Genomic DNA, 10,374 nt, shown 5'->3' on the forward strand with positions numbered 1-10,374 from the left:
CTATGATTGATAATTAGCCTTTTGGGGGCGTCACTATGGTTGATAGTTAGCCTTTTGGGGATGCTACTATGGTTGTTAGTTAGCCTTTTGGGGGGCGTCACTATGGCTCGTTGATAGCTAGCCTTTTAGGGGCGTCACTATGGTTGTTTCCCATTGAGCGTCCTTGATTGCAATCTGACATCGTAGTGTGTGGTTAGAACTTGATCCTTAATTAGCAGGGCGATTCGTTGATAGTTAGCCTTTTGGGGGCGTCACTATGGTTGATAGTTAGCCTTGAATTGGCATAACTGTAGCTAGCCCCAGTTTTGGAGCTTGATTGACCTGTAAAAAATTTGTGCTAACACCAAAGAGTGAGTACAAACTAACGGTAGTAAGTTTGGAGGTGCATAGAGCGTGATAACTGAATTGAACATGTTTAGATGGCAATGACTAACCCTAGTTCGGAGATGGTTGTGGCTAGCCCCCAACTTGATTGGCTTGCAATAAAATGCAAGGGAGCGAGCTTCCATTTTGTAATTCAAGCGACTCACTAGTTTGTTCTGATAGTTGGAATATTGGTTGCTTCTCTCAGGTTGTAAACCTGCTCTGACCTGATTTGAGGATGACTTGATCTAAGGATGACCTGAGCTGAGGATGACCTGAGCTGAGGATGTGCTGATCTGAGGATGAGTTGGCTTGAGGACGACCTGAGTTGAGGATGAGCTTATCTGAAGATGACTTGGGTTGAGGATGACCTGAGCTGAGGATGACTTGATCTGAGGACACTACAAGAAAAAGGGACTTATATTGTTAAAAGCAAAGGACAAAAGTCTTTTCATTTGTTTTTTTTCCAAAACCGTTTTTGAGAGTCATTTATTTTTTCCCAAAACCGTCACAAATATTTGTTCGGACTAGCCTCTTCAGCCATTAAAACGATAACAATCGCTCAAAACCGTCACAAAAAACGTATCTTTTGTGACAGTTCTAGCAAAACCGTGATAAATGTTATAATTTTTTTCAAAAAACAAAAAAACTGTATATATTTGAAAACAGACATTTCACATTAAATTGGACCTGTAACAAATATACACCTGAAATATAATCCATTAAAATTCAAATAGCATTCATAAATGCTAACTCCATTGAACATTCCAATAGCAAAAATAAACATAAGACTTAGGTAATCAATAAATAAGTACTTAATAATATACAAATGAATGGATTAGGAAAGAATTGTGACCAAGTCACATTCACGTCAAATACTCGTGATTAGTCTTCATCATAGTTCGAAAGACATTCTTAGAGGCACAGAACAAACTAAGAGCTTTGACATCTATCCGAGGTAGAAGTCTTCTTGCTGGCCAGAAAGTTTCTTGAGAATGAAGCTCTTCATGCTTCTCCTCTTCATTCGGCCAAGTATCTACTTTACCCGACAGATGAGACGATGGGGCAATTGATGGTATCAACGAAACATCAGCATCCATAAAATTCTGCACAACTAATGCATACAATATCTCTTCTAACGCCTTCTTCCTCTCATTTGCCTTAACCTCAACAATTCTCCTAAAGTTTTCACAATAATAACAACTTTCAGTAAACCCCCAACTACTCTATCAATTCAACTATTGCAAATTTAAAAGTAAAACTAACCTGTACAAAACGAGGCCCGTCGGTGGAGAGGGCTCTTCTTTGGGTGTAACTTTCTCGGCATCACGATCGGTTTTGTATTTGTTCAAGCTGTTGATTAACAGCAGAGGAACAAGATGGGGATGACTTTTCAATATCTGAGATAAAACTGTCCAATGGGAGACTCTAATCGAAGAGGCACAATTGGCGAATCAAGTAAAAGCGTCCAATAGAGACTCTAATCAAAGAGGCTTAATTGGCGAACCACCAAGCGGATGAAGCTCTAACAACAAAGCTTCTTCTACCTCCAAATGCAAATCTCCTCTACCCATTCTTTTCGAACCACAATTCCATCCATCAAAATAACAAACTCAATACAATAAATCTCAAGTAAACAATAATAATAATAGTAATTAAATACTGACCTTCATTTTTTTTTTGCACATACAAAGTGCAGGGAAAGGGAAATCTAATAAAATAACATTAAATAAACATTCAAATGAAATAAGAGTACATTTCCCCAAAAATGGAAATCAACAATGTTCAACTATCAAAATAGAACATTAAAACACAAAGACATACCATATTAAACTTCAATGTAAATTCTACTTCTCTCAAGCAAAAGTTCAGAAACCAACTCTACAATGCCTTAATAGACCCGATTAGATAGCCCGGTACTAGTATCAAAGTCTACGGGGAGAGGGATATCATATTATAAGCACAAAGAGATCAATCAAGAAGGATCTAGAGAATCAAGTGATGGTAGCAACCAGGGAGAAACTTACTTGGCTTCACCGATATAGCCGATATAAGAGGTCCATATATACCTCCTCTCGTGGAACAGTTATAGTCCCTTTTCCTGTACAAGTGAATTTCGAGTACTAAAGTAACATTAGCATTGTATTCTTAATAATGCTCTTACCAACACCCCCAGCCTTCTTCAACTATATTAAAATCCTTCCAAATTCTCTCACCCTACGGGAAGTTGGAGCAAATTGATAAAAATGTCCTTTGGGAATATACTATTAATAACAACGAGAACTACCTCTTGCTTTATTCATTTGCATGACTTATGATGAATCGAAAAGTAAGAATGTAGGTAGAAGTTGAATTAAAGTTGAAATTAGTAATAAAATTGACCACTCACTTGGATATATATGTCAAATATTCGTCTCCCTAGAGTGTTATTTCTCGATCGCGTGTGAACATTATTTCAGCAAAATGAAGCTTCACGTTATAACTTCCTGCCGTAAGTTGCGCCATAGTACTTACTTGAGTGAGAATGGAGCAATGCGGGCAGTTGAATACTGGTCTCCAACTGAATTGCTTGTAGTTGTTTGTACTTCGCCTTTTGAGGTTAGTTGTACTACTACAACCCCATTTGTCGAAGAAAAGAAGAATGATGCCGCACCCATCACATTCAAGTCCTGCTCATATTGCTCTTCATGAAGAACAACCCTGAACCTCCGCATGAATTCACTTAACAAGTTATAGTCTTCAACAACAATGATACAATATTTATTCAGAGAAAGAAATTTTTACCGGGATCCCCTGGTAGATCATAAGCCAAATTGTATTGACTAATACCAAGTTCGTGAACTTACACTGGATTTTCCAGACGAGGAAGGTTCTTCTTCAAGCACCAATCAACTCTCGCAAAATAAAAAATTCTGCTTGTTTATTTCTCTTGGCTGTCTTTTATGAATAGGAAATACATTTGGATGATCGGGGACACTTACAAGTTGGTCGGTCAAGAAAACTAGAAATTGCGTTCCTATTATACCACGTAAAGAAGGTCATTTACATAAGAAACCCAACGTATTCTAAAAAGAATGGAGCATTGAATATAAAGAACTAACAATTTAGTTCCCTTTGCTTCCGGATGTCCCATTAAAATTGTTATAAGATATGTCACTTTGCAAGACACATTAGCACCAAGTTAATTTAGGAATTTTTAGATGGATAAGCCACATGCATTTTACTTAAAAATACATACAAGTTGTATCTGGTTTTCGATAACCATGGGGATATTTGTCGATTAAAGTGTTATTTGTCGATACCTACATTCATAAACTTCAGCCCTTGATTGGAAAAAGAAAAAATGAAGGGTAAACAAAGACCATTATTGTAAGTATGTAATAAATGGAATTTTATTTGAAAAAACTCAAAGCGTAATTATAATCTATATAGATGCTATTTAATTACAAGAATCGCAGATTTGAATAATGGATCAAGGGATTCGGAACTTGATCTTTTCGTGTCCCTACAAAAGAAAAGGCGTTCATAAGAAAAGATGGGATAACATGAGTTGCATCCGCTTAATATTTATGTCTCCATCAGTGTCTTTAAGGGACTATAATAAAATGTATATCTAATGGCTTGACAAATGATTATCAAAGATAAACTGTAATGACAAATGAGAATCCAACAAAGTAAATATAATACTACTTACCTGCAGACTTAGGCTTTAACATCTAAACACCCAAAATGACCAAGCTTCAGAAAACCACAGCTAATAGAAGAAACCAAGCACTTTACCACCAACGTTCTTCCTCCTAGCTTCCTCATGATCCATGATCCCAGCAGAAGTTGTCAGCACAATATACCCAAACTGTCTTGATGGAAGCAACCTGCAGTCCACGGCTCAATATCTTTGACTCCAACATCAAAACGAGGGCTGATAACTCCACACTTGTTCAAACCTACCATTGGTTCAATGACAATTTTGCTCGATCTATGATCATCAACATACTCGAACTCCCTAATGTAACCATGCTTCGCATAACCAAGAGAAACTTGATTATCACTTTTGCATGACTGCCGCTTCCTCGCTTTCAAAGATTGACGCTCTCAAATCAAACACAGCCACCAACCTCCCACCGTGGCAACTAGTAGAGTGACTCCACTCCTTAATCAAAGGTGGCGATCTTGATCTTTATACGCTATAGTTACGGGGCCGTCTTTGCCTCGGGACCTCGCAATCTCCTCTTTGCGTGGGTCGGTACCAAGATCGTGGCGCCTTTTCAACTTCATTTTCAACGAACAAGAGTAGTTGGCTCCCGATCCTAAAATCTATAGTATCCTATCGGCACTTATTGTGGACGCTTAACGCCCGGATGATGCTTCCGTTTCTTCAAGAACGTTCACTATGGTTTTGACCTTGATGCAAGCAAATGAATCGTGGTTGCCGCTATGAACGATTAGGGTTTTGGAGTACTACTGACCTTCATTAATCCATTAGAAAGATTGGCTTTTGAGCCAAAAAAGAAACAGAATATGTTCGGTGATTAGCCGGGAGTAAAGGCATTGATGATTCAACCAACCTCCTATTCCCCGAAAGAAAATCGCATAGAACTCAAAATACGAAAACTTTTAGTTCAAAATCGAAGAGAGAGATGAGAAGGAAGAGCCAATGAACATCGATTAAGGACTTTGACACAGTTATTGAAACCTAACGCCAAAGTTAAGAGAGAGAGAGAGAGTCGTGGGAGATCGGCGTTTTTTGGTAGAGGAACGCTTACTAAAGAGAGAGAGAGAGTGGGAGATCGAAAGTGTTTTTGGGTAGAGGCACGTACTTGGAAATGTTTCTGGAGGTGTTGGAAGAATGGAGAAACCGAGCCCTGGGTTTCTAAGTTCTAACTACTTTTAATTAGTGGGCTCTTGCAGTTTTTTTTTTGGTAACTTAGGCTCTTGCAGTTGGGGAGCGAAAAATACCTGGGTCTTAAGGACTGTCACATAAAGTCCGGAAATATGTAACTGTTTTTGAAGACCAGTCACAAATTATACTCCACAACCTAGAAAAAACCATTTGTCACACTTCTAGATATGACAATCACAAATAGTTCTCCACACATATACACCTTCTTTAGAAAAAAAAACCATTTGTGACCGTTTCGAAAACGCACGTCACAAAAAACTTTTTAAAACAGTCACAAAAACCCTTTTCTACCATTTGTGACCGTTTCAAATATAACAGTCACAAATAACATTTTAAAACAGTCACAAAAAGCCTTTTTTCTACTAGTGGGATGAGCTGATCTGAGGACGACCTGGCTGAGTGATGCAAGAGGATCTGAGTCAGATGATGCTGAGTTGTCAGATTGCACATTGATCATACTATGGTTGTTAGTGGGAGGTTGCTTGTCCCTGACTTCTGTGGTGAATAGTGACGCCTTGTATGACTGGAACATCTTCTGAATGATCTGGACTGCGCTGGATTTTTCGCCTGTTTTGTCCAGTCGTTGGGTGAGATCGTCAAGGCGTTGATTAGTGGTTGTAGTGAGGGTTGTGACCGCGTTGTTGTTGATGGCGTCTGGAGTCACGTTGTTGGTGTCGGAAGTGGTTTGCTCGCGCATAGCTTGGTTCTCTTGCTGGAGCGTGGTGAATGATTCTTGGAGGAACTTTACTTGATCTACCAAAGCTTGTAGTTGTGCTTCCATGGTGGTTGTGTTGATCTGAGGACGACCTGGCGGAGGAATTGGAATAAGTTTCGATGCGTTTTGGTATTTTGGCTATAATTTTCGTTACAGTTGTCAGAATCACGCGTGCGACCCCAATTCGGAAAGATCTCGGTGGCGCGCACACTGTCAGTGGATTTGATGGATGATTTGGCTGAGGATGACCTGGAGATGGATGACCTGGAGGAAGACGACCTGGCTGGATGTGTTTTGGTATTTTGGCCATAACTTTGGCTATAGTTGTCAGAATCACACGTGCGACCCCAATTCGGAAAGATCTCGGCGGTGTGCACACTGTTATGTGGTACTTGATGGACGACCTGGCTGAGAACGACCTGAGGAGGACGACCTGGCTGAAAACGACATGAGGAGGATGATCTGGCTGAGGTTTTGATATAGCTCTGTGTGCTGGTGTGTGCTTTTCCTCATTGATATAGGTCCATAGATTGGCATGCTATGAAATTTCTGTTTGAGATTGGCTGAACCAACACTTTAGTTGACCTGGTAAGGAGCAACCTATAAGTTGGATTCCTAGATCTGTATTATCACCGATTCGCCGTAAAGGAACGTGTGACATGGTGGTAGTTGCAACCCTCGGGTTGGTACTGGATCAACTGCAAGTGATCTGTAAGTAAGAAATATATCTTGCAACATAAAAGTGTGCATAGATTATCCGAAGATTAAAGATTAGTATAAATGAAGAATAGTTGAATGTAGACTTATCTCTTAGAACGCTGACTTTTCGCTTGCTGTCATTTATAGTTGAATGGAAGAATACTAATTGTTCTTCCCTTGTGGTTTTACCAAGTTTCGTGGGCTTGAGAAAATGGTGTGAATACTTTTTCTCAAGAAAACGAATCGACAGATGGCGCCAATGTAGAGGTACAGTTTAGGCAAGACCTTACAATCTCGGAGAATAGGATTTGTATAAGATGTTTGACTGAACTCAGGTCGGTGTTCTAAGTTGTCTATGCATCCAGTTCTCTGATGAACTAGAATCAAGTCAGACATAGTTCATTCTGAGTGTTTGATCGAGTTGGAGATGGAGAGAATCTGAGCCCCTTGAGAATGGGGAAGATGCCTCCTTTTATAGGCGTAGATCCATATTTTGTGATGTTTTGATAATTGTTTTACTCCTTCCGTTACGAAGTAATGATCTGTCATTAATGATGTTGTTGACTAGCTTGCAATGGTTACGTTTCCTAGGTTGTTTGACCTTAGGTCGTATATACGACCTGCTTGTAGTCTGGACACATGGTCTGCCACGAGTGGTTGAGAGTGGAGGGTACTGACAATACCCAATAGAATACACTGTCGGTTTTGAGTATTCTTCCTTTGCCATGTATTTTTTTTCACCTACTCTTATTAATTTATGAAGCCTTGGTATGATTCAAAAATTATGGTAAAAACATCATCATGCACTTGGATAAGACATGTTATATCGGTATGGAAGAAACAATGGGAATCAGACAGTTAATTTATTAGAACAATTATTTTTAAAATTGTCACGAGCAATTTCTAGTTAGTATACAAAATGAACGAAATCGAAAGTGGTTGAAATTTTCGTGAAATTACTTCAAAAACTTGCAAACATAAAATGTAGGGTTCGAAATGTTTCTATGCCCATCCAAAACAAAAATTTGTGAACATTTCGCAAAAATTTCCAAAATTTAGTTCCTTGTTTATATATATATATATATATATATATGTGTGTGGCTTAGCCGCTTCAAATTACAGTTATTGGTACAGCGACGGACTCAAATTACTCTTCTTTCGAGTGGGGGCATTTTCTAGCCTTTTAAGAGGCATCACAGTTATTTCGAGTTTGGTTGATTTAGGCTTAGTATGTACTCTGATGTAGTACACTAGTACTACCAGTCGTTGCAGTAGCATATGGTGCCTGGAGCATTTCTCACGTGTTTGACAAATCTGTCTAAGGCAGTAATTAAACTCGTACTGGCTTCTTTGGAAAGTTAGGATATATATCGGACCTGAGTTGGGTTTATACTTCAGTTTCAATTTGTAGGTCTAGGCGCAATCTCTAAAGGTCATAGGACTCATAGCTCATAAGAGGGGATCAGACTATATTTCCAACATATTGGCTAGCGTGAACTGGATTTCAAACTTTGACACCGTGCAAGCGAGAATGTGATTTCCTCCTTTAAGAATTGTGCCTGCCTACTTCTACTTTTCCGTTGTTGTTGTTGTTGTTTTCTCAGAAATCATAATATTTGTTGAAATGGAAATTCACAAACACTCTTAGCACTAATACGAGTCAGAATTTTTTGTTCACCAGCAGTTATGCTGGTAGATTCTACCAACACCTTAATTGCTCCACTTGTTAATGCCTACAGCTGGTTTTGAAGTAATTTAGTTGTTTTTTATTAAAATATATTTATAATTAAATTTTTCCAAAAAGAAAATATCAATTTACTACTACTCTTATTCTTCTTCTTCTTGTTCTCAAGAACAAGCAACAATCGCCCACCAATCTACGTAACAGTCTCAATCGTACTTGTCATTGTAGCAATCACAACAACTACTCGCCTAGTGGCGTAGCTAGGAATTTCTTCTAGGGAGGGGGCCTAGTGCGACCACTAGTAAAGACAAATCGACAAATAAGTAAAAAAAGAACAACTATAACCAGGGGCGGATCCAGGAATGTTAAGCTAGGGTTGTACTTAAGATAAACTAAAAAATAAAAAATTATAACAATGTCCCACCAAAAACTATATAGGTATCATCTTTGCTTTCATATTTCCGACAAACATACCAAAAAGTAATCATCTTCATTATACTATTCAAAATGAACAAAAACAAATGTTTTCACATAGACACATAGTCACAATAGATCTTGACAAGTATAACAAAAGACATCCAAAAGTTAAAACATGACACTAATAAAATCGTGACTTGCGAGGTTTCTTATCAAATTCATCTATTACTAACTTTATATCAATTTCGTTAGCAAACTCCCTTTCGATGTATATAACCATGCAATCCGCAAGAAACTCGTCATCTATCTTGTTACGGACTCGTGTTTTAACAAATTTCATAGTTGAAAAGGCTCGTTCAGCAGTCGCTATGGAGATATGAAGAGTCAAGACAAAATGAATCAATCTATTAATCAAATGATAAATAATCGACTTTCTTGTTTCAACTAAAGCTCGACATAACTCAGAAATGGTAGACAATTTTTGAAAACAAGGATGATGAGTCACATCAAACTTATAATGTTGTAGTTGACTTCTCAAAATAAGTATCTCATGCTTCGTGAAGTCTTCACAATAATATTTCTCGGCAAGCTTGCAAATATCATCAATATGAAAGTGCTTAAAAGCATCTTTCGGGTCCAAAGCCGAACTAAGAAAAAGAAGCTCCATTGCCTCCTCAGAGAATCTACTCTTCAACTCCACCAACTGGTAATTTATTACAGCATTGAATATATCAACGTGGTAATGGTGCTCAACTGTAATACAATCATTCTGCTGGCAAGAACGACGTGTATCCGTCATATGACGAGAGCTCATATTAGGAATATCAATGTCATGCTTCTTGCAAAAAGAAATCACATTCCCAAGGAAACTATCCCAACTTGTTTCTCTAAACACTTGAAGAAGCTCCTTCGTACTTGAGACTAAGCCCATGACATTTAGAATGTCTTGAGACTTCACTTGCAAGGCTTTACATAATACATTTGTGATTCCCATAGTCTTATACAATAAATGAAACATAAAGACAAATTCAAAGTCTCTCATAGCAACATAAGAACCCTTAGCTTCCCTATGCATGGTGTTACTAAACCCATTCTTCATGATGAGTACAAGAACCGTACAAATTACATCATACATCTCCATCAAGCTACAAATGGATTCATAGTGGAGTTTCTCCAGCTCGTTGCAATCTACAAACTTGATTAGCACCTCGTCCACTATTAAGCTCACCAATTGTTAACAATTTCCTCTTTTCGAGCTTTCTCTAACTCTTTCTTCCTCTTAGGCGGAAAATGGAGATTAACAATGAATGCCAACTTTGAAAAGAATAACCAAACATCGAAAACATCTTTAGAAGCCGCAACTAATGCAAGTTGTAGTCGATGCGCAAAATAATGCATATAATATGCATAAGGACACTCCTTAAGAAATAGTGTTTGTAATCCATTCTATTGACCACGCATATTACTAGCACCATCATAACCTTGGCCTCTCATATTTCCAATAAGCAAATTCTTATTAGCAAGAATTTTGGAAATCTTTTTTTTAAAGTTAATGCATAAGTGTCTTCAACACCAACAATAGCAAAAAACTTATCT

General features: G+C 38.1%; 1 protein-coding gene across 1 annotated transcript; it reads right to left on the bottom strand.

Annotated features, from left to right (window-relative positions):
* Window positions 1–8,959: 8,959 nt before the first annotated feature.
* LOC147501871 (uncharacterized) lies at window positions 8,960–9,913 on the bottom strand. The gene has a single exon (XM_086604404.1). It carries the CDS (start codon window positions 9,911–9,913, stop codon window positions 8,960–8,962), a length of 954 nt encoding a protein of 317 aa, XP_086460530.1.
* Between the last annotated feature and the right edge of the window lie 461 nt (window positions 9,914–10,374).

The sequence above is a fragment of the Coptis chinensis genome, chromosome 4, assembly GCF_015680905.1.
Source record: "Coptis chinensis isolate HL-2020 chromosome 4, ASM1568090v1, whole genome shotgun sequence".
Lineage (NCBI taxonomy): Eukaryota > Viridiplantae > Streptophyta > Magnoliopsida > Ranunculales > Ranunculaceae > Coptis > Coptis chinensis.

Coding starts and splice junctions, on each gene's coding strand:
- LOC147501871 (XM_086604404.1), bottom strand. CDS start 9,913: ATGTATGATGTAATTTGTACGGTTCTTGTACTCATCATGAAGAATGGG.